Genomic DNA, 20,951 nt, shown 5'->3' on the forward strand with positions numbered 1-20,951 from the left:
TTAAGCTCTGTGAGGGGAGAGGTTTGTCAGCAGGGCTGGGACTGGGTGAAGTGGGACAGTACACACAGCAGGGTGTGCCCAAAACCTCAGGAGCCAGGATCAAAGATATTTTAATGCAGTATTCTTAAAATATCACGATCCACAACAAACAAAATATCAAGGTTTTCACATCAAGACAGGATCATGTCATCGCCAGTGACGTGTCAATCCATGCTGAGCCTGGGGCCAAAGGAAAGACCAGGAATGCTAATCCTGACTTGACTTAAACCATTTGAGTTTTGTTGACCATGGATTTTGTTTTGCATTTGTACTGAAATTTTTATTTGCTTATTTTCTTTTAAGGTTTATTTTTGAGAGAGCGTGTGTGTGCGCGCGCGTGTGCGCACGTGCATGCCAGTGGGTCAGGGGCAGAGAGAGAGGGAGAGAGAGAATTCTAAGCAGGCTCCCTTTTGTCAGTAGAGAGCCTAACTCCAGGCCGGAACTCTCAAACTGTGAGATCATGCCGTGAGCTGTAATCAAAAGTAGGATGCTTAACTGACCACGTACTGGTATTTTAAATGCTGCATTAAAACATTATTTGTCTTGGATGCTGAGTTTGTAGCCCCCACTTAACCTTCAGCACCTGATGGAACACGTCACTTGCCTCACCCTAGCCGTAGCCCCTATTTGTATGCCCTATTCATTCCTGTACCCCCAGCGCCCAGAGCAGTGCCTGGCACACAGGAAATACTCAAGTCAATGTTAAATGAAAGCTTAAACGATGCCAAGAGAAATACGCCAATTTCAATTTTGTCCAATTCTAAAAGAAAACCCCTAAGCTTTGAGACTTAATACAAAGAGTCGAATATCCTAACCACAAACGTTGAAGACAGCCTAGATCCAGGGAAGGCACTGGCTCCTTGATGGGCTGGGTTAATCACGTTGGGTGACTGTGATGGGCTCAAGTGTGTCTCCTTAAAATCCCTAAGTTGAAGTCCTAGCCCTCAATACCACAGAATGTGATTATACTGGGAGACGGGGCCCTGAAAGAATTTGCTAAGGTAAAATGAGGTCACATGGATGGGCCCTGTCCCAATATGGCTGTGTGTGTCCTTTTAAGAAGAGAACATTTGGACACACAAAAAAGGCACCAGGAACACACCCAAATGAAGGAAGGGCCACATGGAGAGGCAGCGGGGAGGGGGCGTCACAAGCCCAGGAGGGAGGCCCCACAGGAAACCAACCTGCCAGGACCTTGGTCTTGGTCTTCCAGCCTCCACACCTGGGAAAAAATAACTTTCTGTTGCTGAAGTAACACTAGTCTGTTGTATCGAATTATGGTAAATTAGTACAGTGACCGACCTCAGACTTTTGTGCTCCCTCCACTGGCTGTTGACCTTATAGGAAAATTAGGGTCCTGGACACAGTATTCCCAAGGGCTCCTTCCAACTATGAAGTTCTTGTACTTGGGAAGTTTAAACGTTTTTTAAAGAGACATGGAAGTCATAAACACAATTTGGAGAATATGGACATGGGGGTGGGAGATGTACCAACTGCATCAGCTGATTAAATTTCCTTTAGATAAATCATCCAACAATAAAATCAAAGAATAAACAAGGACTTTTATCACTTACATATAATGACCAAACTGTGTAAAAATCTTATCTAATGTCTACTGAAAATATCTGATAATAAAAGCACGAGGTGCATAATTTATAGAATGTCCAAGGGTAGTCGTTTCACATAAAAATTAAAATGAGACCATTTAAATATTTTAACTTATATAATCAAGTACTCAAAACAAGGGTAAGTACAAAAAAAGATAGAAAACTGTAATATACATATGTATATATATATAGCTCGATCCCAAAAGTCTATGTGCAGAGGTACAGATTGTTCAGTTAGTGTCACAATGGTTATGTCTGGGTCTGAACACTGGGGATTTTAATTAGTCTTTACATATTGCTATAGTTTCTAAAGTTTCTGCAATGGCTATGCATGACTTATGCAGAAGTTTCTCAAAAGGCCCTATGGAACGGAAATTCCTGATAATAATGACATCGACGCTAAAAGTAGAAATCTTTTGAGTCAAGAAGAAGCAAAGAGTGATGGCTAATTTAAGGGCACTGCGAGATGAAGGAGAAGAGCAAGCCTCCATTGTCCACTCTTCCCCTCTGTTTCCTGGGAAGCAGAAGGGGTGGGCTGGCGCATATGCATCTGCTGAGGGGGCTGCTCTAATGCCCCTGGCAAATGCAGGGAAGTACCAGCGAGGTGTGCCAACACAGCTGGTCCACAAGGTTTTCCACAAGGGAGGGGACCCTCCTAGACCCCCGCCAAGGCCCGTGATTGCAGCTGGATTGTAGCACACCCATCGGCGACTGCCTAAGGAGACAGAGGGGCTGCAGCCAAGGAGCTGAGTAAGCCCTACAGTCTGTCACCGACAGCCGGTACACAAATGTTCTTTCCAACAAGGTTAGACCGCTGATCCAGGGGAGTGACCGACATGGGAAGAGATGGTTTCCCAAGGAGCTCCTAGTCCCCCACCCCCAACCAGAGGTTTAGAAGAAAATACTCACACTTCCTGTAAATTCGGCAAGTCCTCAAAATCCGCAGGATCAATCTCAGAAAGTCTGTTGTAACTCAGGTTTCTGATCAAGGAAGAGCATTAAAAAAAAAAAAAAATTAAATTAAATCAGCACGCGGCATACATGGCATACACCCCAAATTCCAGAATCTTTCTACTCCACCATCACCAGGCCCTCTCTCTCAAAACTGCTCCTATCCCATTCATTATTGTAGTAACCTCATTAATACTGACATTTACAGATCTAGCTCCTCACTCGCAACCATAAACAAGTCACTGTGAAAATCTCAAACCCATGAGGTTGGCTAAAGCCCAATGGATTTCAATCAGTATCATTTCACCATTTGGCAAGTTTTTTTATTTTTTAAATGACTTGAACATTTGTCCTTGAAAAATTTTTTCTTATCACCTTACCTCTTAATCTTTTTTTAAGTTTATTTATTTACTTTGAGAGAGAGAGAACAAGTGGGGGAAGGGCAAAGAGTGGAAGACAGAGGATCCAGAGTGGCTCCGTGCAGAGAGCCCAAGGTGGGGTTCAAACTCAGAAACTGTAAGATCATGGCCTGAGCCAAAGTCAGATGCTTAACTAACTGAGCCACCCCAGCACCCCTCCATTAAGCAACTTTTTTTTTAAGTTTATTTATTTGTTTTGAGAGAGAGAAAGAGAAAAGGAGAAAGGGAGAGAATCCCATGTAGGCTCTGCACAAACAGCACAGAGCCCGATGTGGGGCTTGACCTCATAAACTGCCAGATCATGACCTGAGCCAAAAACAAGATTCGGATGCTTAACCAACTGAGCCAACCAGGTGCCCCTCCATCTGGCAACTTTTAAAGAAATTCTAAGGCAAGCCAGTCCTCTACCTACATTAGAGTGTGCTGATCCTAATGTCCAAGGCTGAATCAGGTCCAAGGCTATTCTAAATGGCATTTTAAAAATTAATATCTTACTCAAGCATCAAATATCAAGCAGTAGTAAAGAAAAAGAGGGGTCAGGAACTGACCCTTTACTGTCTACAAATGAGTGGTTCTCAACCAAGGAAGCCATTTGGCAATATATGGAGACATTTTGAGTTATCACAACTCTGGGAAAAACGGGGAGTGGGAGGCTTGCTACATACATCCAGTGCGTGGAAACCAAGGATGCCGCTAAACCTCCTACAATGGACAGGACAGCCCCTGACAACAATTATCTAGCCCCAAGTGTCCATGGTAATATTCAGGGCGTGAGAAACCCTGGTCTAAGCAAGAACTTACAACTAAAACTGTTAAGATGCATACAGTTGAAGGAACTGTTTTGACCTTACAAGACCCTAATCATAAGGCTATCCATGAACACGACGTGCCTAGTGTCAATGAGTAAATGCTGGGAGTGACAGTCACACAGAAATTCATGGCTAGTGTGAACCAAAGGCAGTGAAAAAACCTCACATGCGAGCAGCCTTCTTGAGAAGGCATCTGCCACAATCATTCAGCATTACATCTCTCTCCTCTCATCCCGCAGCTATCCCCTCAGAAGCATCCAAGGAGCAAGCTGGCCTGGGTTCGGTCAGCAGAGCTCTTGGGTCAGCCCTCTGCCCACAGCAGCCTGACCTTCAGAAGCATAAATCCAGAGAGACACGGTCCAAATGGGACCTTGGTGCACACTATGCCTGCTCCCTGCCACGAAAATACATCCAGTCCCATGTACGGCAGGCAGATCAACATTTTTCATCTGAGCTATTAATTCCACGGGCATCACTGCCAACTAACAGTGCTGCGAATCAGGAGTTTCCAGTCTATCATTTCCGTGGCACGTAAGTGGCAACTGGCTTTTAAACTTACTCCAGAGACATTCCAATCAATACTAACCTAGAGCTGATGGCCGTTTCTCTGACAACTCAAGACATTCATCTAAATAAAAATCAGACTATACTTGAAATTAATGGTACATCTGTGTTCAGGGCACAGCCTGAATTAAAAGCAATTTGTCCAAAGATTATGTTACTATAAAAACTGAAGGTGGTAATTTTTTAAACCACATATTGAGTCGAGTGTGAGCTTGTCTGTGCTTGGGGGTATTTATGACCGGGCACACAGAAATCAGCAGGTTAGATTTGAAAAGAGAAAATCCACAAATGGAGAGAATTCCCCTCACCCAGTCAGAGGATGACAGACTGAAAATTCCTCCTCTTTTGAGCACATCATCATAAACAACAGGGATGGAAATACTTCCTCTGGGTTTAGAGGTAACGTGAGTTTACAATGTCTACAACATTTGGATCATCTGAGCTGGAGGAGCCATCAGGGGAAGACTCAGAAATCACAAAGCCAAGAGGCCTGGAAGGTGAGCAGGTCATGAGGACCGTCACACTGCCAGGTATGCCGAGAGGGTGACACGGCGGTGCCACACGGCTGGCCTTTCAAGAAGGAGCATTTGCTCCTGTCTCCAGACACAAGGACAATGCAGATCAGTCTTCTCCATTTTCAGGAGAAGCTCAACTTCTGAAGTCTTAGGTGCAATCTTTTCAATTCTTAAAAAAAGACAGTAACTCTGGATGGACCAAATGTAACGTATCTGCAGGCCACATCTGGACTAATGACCACAGTTTTTAACCTCACATCTGGGACACTGACTCTTCAGGCAATTAGGTTCAAAATGAACATCTTGTTTCTGGCTTATATACACGCCCAGGGGCTCACGTGACCAGACTCAGGCAATTAACTGGTAAATTATCTGGAATGAAATTTCTTCCCTTATTCCCCACCCCAGGAGGGTCTGTATTTTTCAGCAACGTGGTATTAGAATAAAACCATTTTTAAAATGCTTATTTTGAGAGAGAGAGAGAGAGAGAGGAAAAGCGAGACAGAGAGGGAGAGGAAGAGTGAGAGAGAGAGAATCCCAACTCATGATCTGCACTGTCAGTGCAGAGTCTGACGTGGGGCTCTACCTCACAAACCAGGAGATCATAACCCGAGCTGAAATCAAGAGTCAGATGCTTAACCAACCGAGACATGCTGGCACCCCAGAATAAAACCATTTTTAAATCATGACACTCCTTGGTCCATCATTCTTTTAAAGAACAGATGTTTATTTAAATTTCAAAAATGTATACATTCTGCTTTTTAGATAAGGCTCCTTGACAAAGGGTCTCCTGTGAGCTAGCCTTATGAAGAAGGTGAACAGCATCCAGACCTCATGGTGAGATTCTGGTAAACGGCAAGGAAGATGAAGATACCTGTAAGTGGAAATTTAAGCTCTTACTGGGTCCGCCTGTATGAGGCCACTTTTTTGACTTTCAATGAACTAGAAAAGCCATGGTATCAACAAATGAGTATCAGCAGACTGGCTCTAGAAGGTAATTCTCTCAGAGGACCCATCAGCAATTACAGAGAGAAGACAGGTTGAAGCTCAGGTCCCCTGGAATGGCTTCAACATTTGGACACAGAGCTGTCCAGCTTTGAGGTCTGAGAAGTGACCGGTCCTGAAACCTGGGACAAGCTGTTGACCTTCAACTGCTTTATCAGGAAATGGGGGAAATATTAACTGCAGCCTCCTTGACAAATATAATCTGAAACAAAATCCTCAAACATATTTTCTGGTTTGCACATCTCAGCCAGATGAACTCTCAGCACTTTTTTTATTGTGATAAAATATACAAAACACAAAAACTTACCATCTTAACCACTTTTAAGTGTGCAGCTCATTGGCATTATGTACACTCACACTGTTGTGTAACCATCCCCAGCATCCATCTGCAGAACCTTTTCATCTGCAACGGAAACTCAGCACCCTGTAAACACAGACCCCCCCCATGCTCCCCTCCTCCCAACCCTGGCAACCTCCATTCTACTTTCTGTCTCTATGACTCAGACAACTCTGGATACATGTAAGTGGAACGATACAGTATTGGTCCTTTTGTGTCTGCCTTACTTCATTAGCATAATGTCCTTAAGGTTTGTCCATGCTGTAGCATGTGTCAGAATTTCCTTCCTTTTTAGGGCTATTATTCCATTTTGTGTACCTATATACACACAGCCTGTATTTTGTTCATCCATTCAACGGCTAATGGACATCTGAGTTGTTTCCACCTATTGGCTCTTGTCAAAAATGCTGCTATGAGCACTGGTTTTTTTTTTTTCCCTCCCACCATTATTTTTTATGGAGATATAATTGACTTGTATCTTTATACTGGTTTCAGGTGCACAACATAATGATTTGATATCTCAACATAATATTAAAATCGACTTTTTATTTTTATTTTTTTAAATTTATTTATTTCTTTATTTTTTTACAAATAGTTTACTGTCAAGTTGGTTTCCATATAACACCCAGTGCTCATCCCNGTCTCCCCCAAGGTCTTCCGTTAAGTTCCTCCTAATCCTCCTATACGTGCAAACATATGGCATCTGTCCTTCTCTGCCTGACTTACTTCGCTCAGCATAACACCCTCAAGGTCCGTCCATGTTGCTACACATGGCCAGATTTCATTCTTTCTCATTGCCATGTAGTATTCCATGGTATAGATAAACCACATCTTCTTGATCCATTCGTCCGTGGATGGACACTTAAGCTCTCTCCATGTTTTGGCTTAAAATAGACTTTTTAAAAACTCTTCGCCTGCTATGCTTATTAACATCACTCATTTCTCAACAACTGAAGAAATGCATTTATTCAGCCCAAGGATTGTTCAGAGAAGGGTGTGAACGCTCATCTCAGGTCAAAAGAACAATCAAAGGGTTAATTAGGGGAGAGAAAATCTTTCACAAGTCCTTCTTTCAGGTGGCAGCTGACAGGCACACAAATGTAAAGCATTTCACTTATTTCTCCAAACACGATCACCCCTTACCAGGCCCAACATCTGAATGTGTCTTCAGTTGAAGGTTTCAGATTCTCCTGTCAAAACAATTCATCTGTCAGCAGGACAGATGCTGTCAAAAGCATTGCTTCACCTTTCAGTAGCAAAGAGGACTGGAAAGAAACCTCAGGGAATTTAGTTACTGCCAATTGCAGCTTTCACTAAACATTTTGTCAGCCATTGTCATAACAGAAATTTTCCCTGTTCTTATACAAAGGGTGCGCAGATCTTCGAACAATGGAGCCCAGCCATAGATATTCTTTCAGCTAATCTGCTGAAAGATGACCGTCCGGCCCACCATTTGGAGAACCCACAAGAGGCACTTCTGTGAAGAACAGCTCAAGTTTTATCCCAGTGTTATCTGTGTCTGAGAAGCAAGCTGTCTAACACTGTATAGCAGCAATCTGCGTGCGGAGTATTTTTCCTGACAAAGACCCCTGACCTGGACCCTGCTGAATTAGGAAGGCTAAGTCTTTAAATAGCTGAGCAATCCTCACCATTGGGGAGATCTATGCAGTCTCCTTTGGTAGCCAAGAGCCATGCGGTTACTGACACTGGCACTGAAAGTGACTAAGATTACACAAAATTAAGAATTCAGTTCCTCAGTCATGCTAGCTATACTCTAAGTGTGCAACCGCCACTTGTGGCTAGTGGCTACCATGAGGCACAATGCAGACAGAGGACATTTCCATCACAGCTGAGATTTCCATTACTGTGCTGCAATGAAATCAGGCAGGAATTAATACACATTTAAAGTGAACTGGCACTTACAGAAGAAACTTGAATTTCAAAAATAAATTTGAATTTCCCAAAAATTCAAGAGCTTCCAGGTGGAGGTGGGGGGTACGGCGGTGCTGGGTGGTTTAAGGTTAAGTGTTTGCCTCTTGATCTCAGCTCAGGTCCTGATCCTGATCAAGGTCATGAGTTCAAGTCTCGTGTTGGGCTTTGGATGGGGTTCCATGTTGGGTACGAAGCCTACTTTTTAAAAAATGCAGTGGGGGATGGACACGGATATTAGGGCACACCAAGTTCTTAACCATCCCAACAGAGGAGAGGGCTTGGGACAATTCAATTCACTAGGAAGACACTCTTAGTAAAAATGCCCTCTGAGTGTATTTCTATGGGCTTAATCAGTATTTATATAATCTGGCCAACATCTTCCTGGATTACAACCAGAACCACATATTACAAACTTGGCAAACCCTATTCAAAGCTGGCAAACAATAATTCATTGACTCCTTGGAAGTTGAGGGATTAAAAGTTCCGTTTGCTTTCTGAGTGAGCTGCAGGGAGCTAGAAGCCCAACGACATCACTAGCACTTCATGCTCAAATACAGGCGCCGCTCACAGCCCACTACACACACACAACCTCCAGCTCGGGAGGGCAGTGCAACGCATGGCTGTATTCTTCAACATCAACACGAGCCGTCACTCCCAGTGGAAGGAACTGGTCCTAAATCTGGGACGCACTCTCTGGGGAGTGAGGTTTTCCTGTTCAGTTTGGTTGTCAGGCCAGCCTATTTCCCATTACTCAACCCTGTCTGGCCTCCTGGATGTCATGGTACTTTGCATATTTTGAGCCTTCAGATGTTTGCTAAACCGAATCATACAGCCTGGAAGAGAAGTGTGAAGCGATCCAATGAGCCATCTAAGCAAGCATTGCTGGGGGGCCCAGGACTGGCCTGGAAACCCCTTGTTTCTGCGGAGGGCCCCACTGGTACATCTCTGCTTACCTCACAAACCACGCTGCTTACTACCCGGGGATGACTCGGTGTCTCAGTCAGCTAAGCGACCCACTCAGGATTTCAGCTCAGGTCATGATCTCACGGTCTGTGGGATTGAGCCCACAGCGAGTACCCTGCTTTTGAGTCTCTCTCTCCCTCTCTCTCTCTGCCCCTTCCCCACTGGTGCTTTTATTCTCTCTCCAAATAAATAAATAAACCTAAAAAGAGAGAGAGAGACCTGCTTAGAACTCCCTGGGAAGAAGTGATGAGTCCTTTCAAATTTCAAGGGGTGTGAGTGAGGAAGAACATATAACTTGTGAAGGTTATTTAATCCCTTAAGCTTTTAAGGCCATTTCTGCTGCATTTTTACCTTCTGAGAAATGATGTGTGGTACACATCAAGTTCCAATGAGATCACCACATTACGTTCCCTAGACCCACATTATAAGGTTTTATGAGACTAAGGGATTTCTTTTTAAATCTGCAATGTCGAAGGCTCACTGTATTTTTTCTGTTGTGATGCTTTCCCTCACTGACCAAAAGCCGCAACTGAAAAGGCTGATAATATGCATTCAAGGCTTATACTGAGAATAACAATAAAATGGCATCTTAAATTGATATTTTTTCCCTCTAGCGTCCTCACCCAAGAATTGTCTCCCTTCAGTAAGCTAAGTAGCCACACAGTCCCTAAACTGAGGCCTCGAAAAAGAAACACACTCTGCACACAGTCAAATGCAAAATCATTCAGCTATCACTCATTACATATGCTCATTCTGTTTTGTTTCGTTTTTTAATTTTTTTAATGTCGACTTATTTTTGAGAGAGGGAGACGGAGTGGGAGAGGGGCAGAGAGAGAGGAGACATAGGATTGGAAGCAGGCTCCAGGCTCTGAGTTGTCAGCACAGAGCCTGACACGGGACTTAAACTTGAACTCACAAACTGAGAGAACGTGACCTGAGCTGAAGTCAGCCCCTTAACCAACTTAGCCACCCAGGCACCCCAACATATGCTCATTTCATAACCTTTTGGTCATGTTGTGTTTAAGAAAGTAACGAATCACTTCAATTTTTGAAAATATTGCATCAATAAATCTCTATGCACATGAGGCTTGCAAGCAACTGAAAAGAAGAGATAACACATTCTAGCCATATAATGACCCCACAATGAGTGACTGCTTTTACTCTTAAAGTCAGCGATAGAAACCAGCAAGAGACTCTGAATTCTAATGCTTAAGACAGTACCTGAGAAAAGTCACCTCTGCCTACATGTGGCAGAGGACCTACCTACATGTGCTTCTCTATCAATGGTTCATACATGTGCTACTCTATCAAAGGTTCATACATCTTACCCATGGATAATTTGAATACAGGTCTACGTTTTTGTCCTCTAGCACCCAACATGTCAAGTTCAACAAACATTCATTCAATGTTTGTGCACAACATATACTGCACTGTGATAAGTTCTGACACAAATTGGGATAAGACCTAGTTCGTGACCCTATGGAATTTACAACCCAGTGGCCAGATAAGACTTGAACCAATAACTACAGCCAAAGGCTCTAATATGACAAGCATCTTGGGAATGATAGACCAGGAGTTGCCAATTGGTGTCTCTTGGGCCAAGGCAGATCCGCAGGGAAATTTGTTGGTTTCTGATTGAGGAGTATTTGGAGAAACAGCTTTCAGCAAAAAAATTAAACTGCAACTTTAATCACTGGGCCAGCATTCCCGATAGCTATCAACTCCATTTATTTTGCAAGTACTCCAGGTGACCACAGGCCTCCCCACTCCTACGGTCTCACCCAAGACCTCTTGACTCATTTACACTAGCTGCCTGGCCCCGGGGAGTATTGTCATCCTCAGGATGGACACCACCAAGTCCAGATGGTGCTCAGAGAGATTAGTTGTGAGGAGAAAGGTGAATCAGGAAATGCAAGGCCTCAGCAAACCGTGGAAAAACTAGAAAAGGAGTATGGTTTCTGAGAAAGAATACTGGGAAATAAGGCCAGAAAAGTAAAATAAGCTGTGGAAAGTATGAAGCTAGATCAACAAAAGGCCAAGAAGTCAGAACCTCCTAGAAAGGAGAAGGGCAAGACATGAACAGTTTTAGGGCAAAGTAGAGAGAAGTAGCCCATGTCGTCAGATCACAACCCACCACTTATGTCAAGGGTTATATAAACCTAAACAAAGCCCAGTGCCAGGCCCCTCATGACCATTAATCTACAGGGCCATTTAAAGTTGATTTTCAGAGTAGCTGCTCATCTACTCAGTCAAGAGGCCCATCTCCACTGAAAGTAATCAGCATTTGCTTTCTAGAACATCCTTTAAAGCATGAGATCCTAGGATCTGTTTTTCCTACCCAAATCTTCATTTGGCTGAAGAGACAAAATAGCGGAGTGTACTGTGGCAGTGGTCCTGGAGGGAAAGCCCACAAATATCCCGTTAAGACTCTCTTGAGAAATATGGTACATGCATCATTAATCCCTAAAGATTAATTAATTTAATTAAGAGGAGGTATTCTGGCCTCACCAGCTCTGCAGTTGGTGGATATTTCACAAAGGGAATCTGAGCGGGGAAATAGCTGCTGGCCACAGGCTGACCCTCCGACAAACCTGTCACATAGGGAACAGCACCCATGACCGCCCCAGCAGGGAAGAGGTGCCTACAGCCACCATTTGGTTTTGCTATTACAGAAGTGGCTTTGCAGAGACTTGCAAATGGGGAGCGGAGGGGAGAGGTCAAGAGTCTGGTCACCTCCTTGCTACTCTATCATCTCTGAAAAGGGATCACAAATTCGCCCTTTCGGAGAGTCCTTCAGCTCTACAGGACTTTCCAAACTCAGTACGCCCACCATGGGACCCATTCACCCTCGCCGGACCCCACCCAGCACCTCAGCTTAAGGTTTCTCTCCTGAAACCCCAGCCATTCTACGGAAGAGAGGGTGGTTGGTGCCTCAGGGCCAGGCCCTCCCTGCCTCATCAATCTCTTGTCCAATGTGGCCCTCATGTCCTGAGGCCCCAGGAGGTCCAGTGTGAGCGGGAGGCTCATCAATCATGAACTAGGGGAGACGGAAATGCACCAAGAACCCATGCTCACCTCTGGCATCACACTTAGGGGCTGGGGCTCATTCAGTGAAAGATGGAGGAATGGCTCTCCGAAATGAAAACCTTGCTCTACTGAAGCAGGAAACAGAGACTTCTGCTTCTGGACAGTTGTAACAAGAAAGGAAGTGAGGGACACACAAATCTGGTGGATCAATGTGGAATCCTTGCTTCACCAAGAGCTCTGTGAAGTCAACCAGTGCCCTCTGGTCAGGGATTACTGTTTTCCTTTCCCAGCACGAGCCTGAAGCCCTCGGCTCCTACAAACATCTGCAGAAAGATTAGCTTCCTGAAGGACCACCATTGGCAAATGGAAGGTGTTTATCAAAAGCATGATGCATCTTTAAAATTCATTAACTTTGGTTTTACGTATGAAAGATGCGAACTCGCCATGTCCTATATAAACCTTTCTTCGACTGAATGCGTCACACAACAGAATTGTGTAAATGCTGGCCCAACCACCAACTCTAAGTGACACTGTGATCAATTTCCTTTCCCAAAACACTGAAATGATTCTCCACTTAACACTGAGTGATTTCACACACTTCGTGTCCTCACCAAAGGGCTCTCGGAGAAGAAAATAACTGTTTTAACACAACCCCATAAAATAGCATACTCCTGGTCACAAGAACAGGGTGGTCAAATTCCAAGCCTGTCTTTCTGGCAGAAGGTATGGCTGAGGATTTCACCAGGATAAAGGGATAAGGAAATTCTATACCAGTGACTCTGGATTCTTCAGAAATGAAACCTCTAATACTCCCATAACATATTACTTCCCGAGCACAACAGACACACATGAAAATATTCAAAACAAACAAAAAAAACCCTTCCCTCCATCTGAGTCATTACACACCCTTCTCAATCCTCTCGTTTAGGAGTTTCCCAGAATCAGGAAAGCGTCGAGGCATTTGGTGGCTTTCTGAACCCCCATTTCTGACAATGTACTCCTTAACATGAAGCCAGTCAATGAAAATAACAGTACACAAACCTCAAGTTACAGAAACATATGCCAAAAGATAACAAAACAAAACTTTGCAGTAACTCACCTCTGTACATCTAACGATTGGGGTTTGTTGTTAAAGAAAGTACAGTTGATCCTTGAACAATATGGGTTTGAAATGTGTTGATCCACTTACAGATTTTTTTTTTTTTACAGATTTTATACACAGATCTCACCTTCCTAATGATTTCTTAACATTTTCTTTTCTCTAGTTTACTTTATTGTAAAAATAGGGTACATAATTATGTCATTGGTAAGGGTTTATGTCATCAGTAAGTAGGCTATTAGTAGTTAAGTTTTGGGCGAGTCAAAAATCAAACACAGATTTTCAACTGTGTGGTGGGGGAGGGAGTGAGGTTACTATCCCTTACCCCTCCTCCATTGTTCAAGGGTCAACTGTATTTAGAAGGGTGATTTTAGGCAAATATACTTTTGGGTTACAAAAGAGCAATATATAGTAAGTTGCTTAACTGTCTCACGTTAAGAGGAGGCAAAAGGAAATGAAAGCTTTCTGTTTTAAGCAAATACATCTGTACAAACAACAGCGTACCTTAGTGTTATCAGCATCTCTTTCCTCCCCTGCTCACACACACACACACAGACACACAAAGACACACACACACACACCTTAAGGGACAAATGACATAAGCGAGTATAACTACCTTCCCAGGCTTAGAGCTACTCATAAGGAAAATCCTTCTGGGAAGTGAGAAGTTCCCAAGGGTACGCGCTGGAGTCCTCGATCAGCTTTCCCTGGAACGGATGTGCATCTTTCATTTTTCCAACTGAAATCACACCCACTACTCACAAATGTCTGACACCTCTTCAGGCCTGTGTGAAGCCAGAGCATCCAAAATCTATAAAGTAAGAAATCTAGGTGTACCCGTACTTACGACACTCTACATTATAAACAGATTAAGTGCAAGGTTCCTTCAAATATTACCAAGTTTTCAACATCATCTTCTAGATTTCAAGTATTCAAAAGTTATTGTCTATGCTTTTCCTGCCTTCCTTTCCCAGCTACCCCAAAACTTAAAAATGAAGGTCTCTCAGATACAGAGAACAGATCTGTAGTATTAAGTCAGCCAAAGTAAAAAACTGACTTTACCTACGACTTTTCAAGAATACTTCCTGTTGTACTACAGGGAAGCACGTGAGTGTCTCTCACTAAGTATTTTAAAGAAAATGCAGTTTTAATGGGTCAGCCTCCTGAGTAACATTGAAGGCGCTGACTTTATTAGCTGGCTTATCAACTTGGGCTCTTACCCGGTCAATTTTTCCATTGGGCTTTTTAAAGTTTATGTGGGTCATGAAATGCCTGGCTGAAGCCAAAAGGCAAAGCTTTTCTTTCAATGATACAGAGATGTCATGAAATGCTGTAAACGTAAAAGCCCCTCTACATGGTTTTCCTGGGGCTGTGAAGACTTCTCTGACCCTGGTTGCCGAATGGCTGAGAAGACACCAGGTCAAAGTGCAACAGCCGCACAGGATTGCAACATGCATTATCGTACACAGACTGTTTTCTGCTAATAAAATAAGGCACTTCCTTTCCAGTGAAATTACAAGCGCAAAGAATCAAATGCATGGGACTTCCATCCTTGAACATATTAAAGTTTTACTATGGCAATGGAAAGCTGGCTGTGAACGTGATGGAGCCATAATATACTTACATTTCTGTTGCTTTTTTTTTTTTTTAAATCATTCACCAAGGCGTCTAAAAAGATGCCTCATCTCTTCCACATGATCTAGTTACTTTCAGCGAGGCCCAGTGCATCATCACAGGCAGAGGCCCTCACATCCGTGCCCTGCTCCCCTCCTCCCTATCCCAGGACAATCTGCAGTTTCAGGTCACGGACTCCCAGAGGTGCGTCTTACAGGGTGGGTCCTAACGGTAAATTCCGCTTGCTAAGCTATACATTAACCAAATAACAAATACTGGCACCTACGGGATGGGAGTCTGTGTTTCAATTAAATCACCACCAAAGGAGATGAAAGCCCTACGAGTAACCAGTCCTAAGGGACTCCCTTTCTGGTGAAAGCTTGGGACTACCACGCATGGGTAGATAACTCTGTGTGGATACTCTGTATCCTCTCTGTGTGCTAGGGAGAAATAAGAGCCATTCAATTCCCACCTCAGCAGGAAATCAAGGCAGGTGGGCCACACCAAACCCAGACAGCAGCTACATAAGGCAGCTGCCCTCTGGCCAGCTGGGACATCTCTGCGTTATAACATGTGTTATCCGATGAACCCGCAAGCCTCCCACCCTGCTTCCACAATCACTCCTCTTTAAGGATGATGTGATCAAAGCCGACTTGGCTGAAGTCTCTGTTCGGCTTCCCAGAGTCAAATAACTCCAGCTTGGCTTCCTTCTAATGAGCTCACTACCTTTTCTCCACGGGAGAGGGGGAATCTCAGAGGTAGGGGTTGATGCCCCCCCTGCAGACGGCACACTAACAAAACTGGCATCGCTACACCCTCTTCAGTTAGAGGGTGGAGTGGTTCCCTGCCAGGAGGTATAGGAGATCAAATAAAGAATGGCTGTGGGAGTGGCAGTCGGCTCCTAAAGCATCCAGCTACAATCCCAACCTGTCCCACAGCCAACCTAAGACTCCTCAGGCTGACTCCCTTCCCCTCACTCCCCCACACTCCTCCTAAAAGCCCTCTCCGGTCCCAGGTCCTCCCCACACGGCCACACAAGCATGATTCTGCAAAACCGGGCTGGCAACTTAACTTTGCCCGCCACGCACTGGATGAGGATCAATACGCCAGAGCGGGTCTGGATTCGGTTAGACTTAAGCTCGCACACGCACAAAGAGAAAACCACCCACTTTCAGACCCAGAGAGCTACTGCAGAAAAGCACCTGCACAAACCTGTCAGGGTGGTTTATAAGGTCACAGGCATCTCAGAAAAGACCTTTTATTCCTAGGGCCATGAGGCCAATGGTAAGCCTGCCACACTGCTGGTGTCAATATTTATCTAAGGCCTAGGTATTCATGATGGTATAAACCAGTCCCTCTTTCAACCTACTCATTCACGTAATTTACCACTACAAAGCCCCAACACAGAGATGCATTTACAGCTTGAATTTCTTTTTCTTTCATTTCCATACTAGGAGGCTGGCTGTGGGGGCCCCGCGGTCTATGTCAGCATAATCCCGGCAGTTTGAGAATAAGGCGCTCAATGTATTTCAGAACTGCCCCTATCAAATGTCATTGCACCTGAGAACAATAAAGAGAGGGAAAAGGGAAACAAAGCGCCAGCTCCCTCCCTTCCCCTGGCATGCATGTTTTCTGCACTGCGAGTGAGCAAAGCCTAGACCTTGCAGTAAAGTAACTGAACCCCTAGAACCACGCCCAGGCATTTCTAAGTGTGACTTACACTGCAGGATTAATCCGGCAACCAAAACCCAAAGGTATGTAATGCTCCAAGGAAGACATGTGCTATTTATTCAACACCCTTGTCTGGTCAGCTCCAATCTCCATCCTCTTGAATCCTTTATGGAGTCTTCTTCCCTTAACCTCCAGATAAAGGCCTCTACACAATTCCCCTTGCTAGGAAAAAGAGGGGATAACTAGCTATACTAATATGACCTTTAGACCTCTGAGAATAGCTGTGCACTGCAAAAACCAGGCTCAAACCCGGATTCCTCCAAACTCTCCCCCATCAAAAAAATTTTTTAATGTTTTTTAATTATATCTGAGACAGAGACAGACAGTGTGAGCAGAAGAGGATCAGAGAGAGAGGGAGACACAGAATCTGAAGCAGGCTCTAGGCTCTGAGATGTCAGCACAGAGCCCGACGCGGGGCTCGAACCCACAAACTGTGAGATCATGCCCTGAGCCAAAGTCGATGCTTAACCGACTGAGCCACCCAGGCGCCCCTCTCTCCCCCCATCAAAGTCTTCAAATCCTCTCTCTGCCAAGGATGCTAACTGCAGCCCCCTCCTGAATCAGCTGTGCTGGCTTCTTCCAAGACGACACACTGCTGTGCTTCTATGGTGGGGGTGATGGGGGGGGGGGCAACTTCAGGTTTTCATGCCAGAGAAACTGAGGCACTAAACAAAGACAGCTCTCTCTCCAGAGACAAATTAAAGAATCTGCCTCCAAGCACTCCTGCCAAGCAGCTGGGAAGTGACAGACTTCTGAAGCCAGCTACCTGTGACACACTAAATCTACTTTTCTGATACAATAGACACAATTCTTCCCGAGTAGGAGGGTGTCCCTACCAAACCAAACCCCTCACTAGGATTCTGTATACTCCATGTAGCCCCAGAAAGATCATCAGACTGATATCTGCCAACAGGTTGCAAATCACTTCAGTTCCCTCCTAAGCAGAATTACAATGGCCAGCGATGAGCTATGACATATGATGCACGTGTGGTCTGTGAGGGGCCAACATTCCTACCTCTGCTCTAAATACGCCTGTGGAGTGATAGCAGGCAAGCACTGAGCCCAAAATGGTAGCAGCTGAGGGTGCGGTCCATTTTATTTTTTCTTACATAAAAATATACACGACAATTAAGCAGCCAGTATTTCCTCACATACACTTAAGTTAATAATTCACACCCCAACTGACATTCATCAAGGATCAGAAAATTTAAAGGTGGTTTGTGCAAACACTCATGTACTTGCTCTTAACAGCTGGTTTATTCAACTGATGGCTTCTGTTGCCATTAGGGGCAGGGAGTACCTCAAAATGTTATTTGTGAAGGCAGTTATGCACTACTCAGGTCACTTAGCTTCTGAGTTTCACATTATCCAAACTCCCCTCAGATGGAACACTTAGACAATGACAGTAAGGCAAAGATACAGGACAAAGTTATCCCACTTTGCTGGTAACACGTGTGTGTGTGTGTGTGTGTGTGTGTGTGAGAGAGAGAGAGAGAGAGACAGAGACAGAGACAGAGAGAGAGAGAGACAGAGACAGAGAGAGAGAGAGAAGTATCAGTTCAGTCTGACAGGCATGGAAATTACCAAGTGCAACTGATATTACAAACAGAGAAACAAATTTTGACACAACTTTTTTCCTGATTTTGGGAAAGACAGTTTTAAACATAATTTAACAGTTTAAGAAGCCATGAAATAATGCATTATTTATTTGGTAATAATGAGACATTCTTATAGTTTGTAATAAATTTTTAAATGGAAACAATACTTTCTCCTTATAGATTATTAAAACTCCAATGATACCAACACATGTGATAATTAATACTACTGATTTTTTTACTTCATATGATACTGAGATTTTTTTTTTAATCTCACTTAGCCTCACTCCCTCTAAAATCCTACCTATGTGTGTTGAGAATGGGGGCAGGAGAAGGAATCTATGGAGCCCTTGCCAACCACTACTTGGGTATCTCCACCCTGTTGTAGGATAGAAGGATTCTCAGTTGTTCAACCACAAGTAGTTCAACCCTAGAGGTGTGAGCTGCAAAGCTGTGGACCCTCTACCAACACGCGCCCCACAGGGCAGTCTATGCATCCACCATAGCTGCACAGCTGTACACACACCCATCAACCTTGTTAAAGAGGTTACACATTAACCACCACAAATCTCAAGGAAGATCCTATCACCTCCACCATCTCCACACCTTTGATATCCCATCTTTTTTTAAAAAATTTTTTAATGTTTATTTATTTTTGAGAGACAGAGCATGAGCAAAGAAGGGGTACAGAGAGGGAGACACAGAATCCAAAGCAGGCTCCAGGCTCTGAGCTGTCAGCACAGAGCCCGATGTAGGGCTTGAACCCACGGATGGCGAGATCATAACCTGAGCTAAAGTCAGACACTTAACCGACTGAGCCAACCAGGCACCCCCTTTATTTATTTATTTTTTAAAAAAACAGAGAGAGACAGAGCATGATAACCCACCTTTGAAAGGGCTTTCTGAAAATTGCTACCATGAAGTTTAAAACATAAGCATATGGGTCCACTTTCTTATTTTTGTTTTTAAGAAACGGCTCTTTCAGCAGGTGCAGTTGATCCCTCAAAGGCATCAACTGAACCCCCAGGAGGCAGAAAGTAACACCACACCCAAAAGATGTGTAGGACGGCCAACCGGTGGTTATTTCTACAAGTGTGTGTGGACAGATGTTTCAGGGAAACAGGGAAACCGTGCCTGGGATAATTCACACAGCAGAGAAGCCAGTGGTCACTCACACTCAGTTTGGAAATTAACAAACACTTATTCAGCACGGGCTGTGTGCAAGGAATGGCCCTGGGTTCTAGGACCATGCAGTAGAAGCTGGCCTCTACCCACAAAATGTACAACCGGGAGGGGAAGACAGATACCGAGGAGGTAACCAGAGACGTACTCTAAAGACTATCCCGGAATAAGATAGCAGACACCCTTGACTGCGTGTTCTAGGAAAGCCCTCTGAGGAAATGTTTAACCTCAGACCGGAAGAGAAAGATGAGTCACGGAGGATGAGACCACAGGCAAAGGCTTCCAGGGAGGAAAAGGTTCAGCTGGGGAAGGAACTACCTAGTCCTATCTGGGCCAGAGCTCAGAAAGCTCCAGGTACTGAGCCACCAGAGGAGGGCAGGAGGAAAGGGTTCTGGGGCTTGGAGGCCAAGGGACTCATAGTTGAGCCTCAGAGAGCCCACCGTCCAGGGTTATGGCCCTCAAACTTAATACTCCAAAGCCAAGTCCCCTTTAGTTTTAAAACGCAGACTCCCAGGCCTAGTGCCACAAATTCAGACTCCAAGGTCAATGGAGTAGTTAGAAAACACCTACTGGCTATCTAGAGGACTAACCAGGGGCCAACCGTGTAATCCCTACTTCACCTGTTTAGAGATGGCCCACTGGCCTGTCTACATTAGTGGGTTGCCAAAGATGATGCTGTCACTTTTTTCACAAGCTGTCCCTACAGGCCATCTCTCAAGGTCCCTCCCACCACTGGGAATCCCCGCCTCTATCTATGCACTTGGCTCTTCTAGGGACTTGAGTAAGAAATTAAAAACAAAAAACAGAGACTCTGTTCCTCCACCTCAAGCCTAAGGCTCTAAATGCTTACAGAGATTCAGCATTAGCCCCTGAATAACTCAATGAGCCCCTCTCCCTGTGGTTTCTTGTTGTAAAGGAAACCATGGCAAGGCCTCAGCTTCCTTTCCCATTAAAAGCCACCAGGGCCAGCGTTTTCAATTAGCTGTGTCAGCCCACCAGCCAAAGCCGTCCAAGTTCAATTTGTCTTCCCTCCCCCAGCTTCCGGTTGCCACCAAGCACTTCACACCTCCCTATTGTAAACCCGTCCAGAGCAATTACCCTGCCTGCCTTTGGACAGCCTCAGTACAGCATTTCTGCCTAATTTATAGCTGCAAAGCTCTGTCAGCAAAGGAAGGCTTGCCCTGGAGCAGAGGAAATGCAGAGAAAATAGTCTGACCTGGCTATAAACGTGCACACATAGCAAGTTTCCTGAGGTTACAGATGGGCAAATTCCCCCATTCTCCTGGTAGAGAACTCTGTGTAATGAGCTCCCACATAGACCCCAGACTCTGGATTCGCTGCAAGAATAATCACTGCTCTGTTCTCTAACATTTCCTCCTCTGCCTGGGATCACAAACTGGTAGGGGGAGGGACAAGTAAATCAAATAAACCCAGTAAGTACTGCCCATTACATTTCTACCTGCAGATCTGGTTAAAAAAAACAAAACAAAACAAAAAAAACAACCTTCAAAATGAAGTTTCTCTCCCTAAGTTGCTCTTCAAAGAGTACAAGAGACAAAAGC

At 44.4% G+C, this 20,951-nt stretch overlaps 1 protein-coding gene across 1 annotated transcript in view; it reads right to left on the bottom strand.

The window, feature by feature from the left end:
• Positions 1–20,951, bottom strand: part of LRIG1 (leucine rich repeats and immunoglobulin like domains 1) — a 110,225-nt gene that overhangs the window by 69,013 nt on the left and 20,261 nt on the right. Inside the window, exon 2 of the mRNA XM_077770599.1 lies at positions 2,556–2,627. Within this exon, the coding sequence (XP_077626725.1) occupies positions 2,556–2,627 (72 nt within the window). The remainder of the gene's footprint in view (positions 1–2,555; positions 2,628–20,951) is intronic.

The sequence above is a fragment of the Crocuta crocuta genome, unplaced genomic scaffold (assembly GCF_008692635.1).
Source record: "Crocuta crocuta isolate KB4526 unplaced genomic scaffold, BGI_CrCroc_1.0 scaffold126, whole genome shotgun sequence".
In the NCBI taxonomy this organism is placed as follows: Eukaryota; Metazoa; Chordata; class Mammalia; order Carnivora; family Hyaenidae; genus Crocuta; species Crocuta crocuta.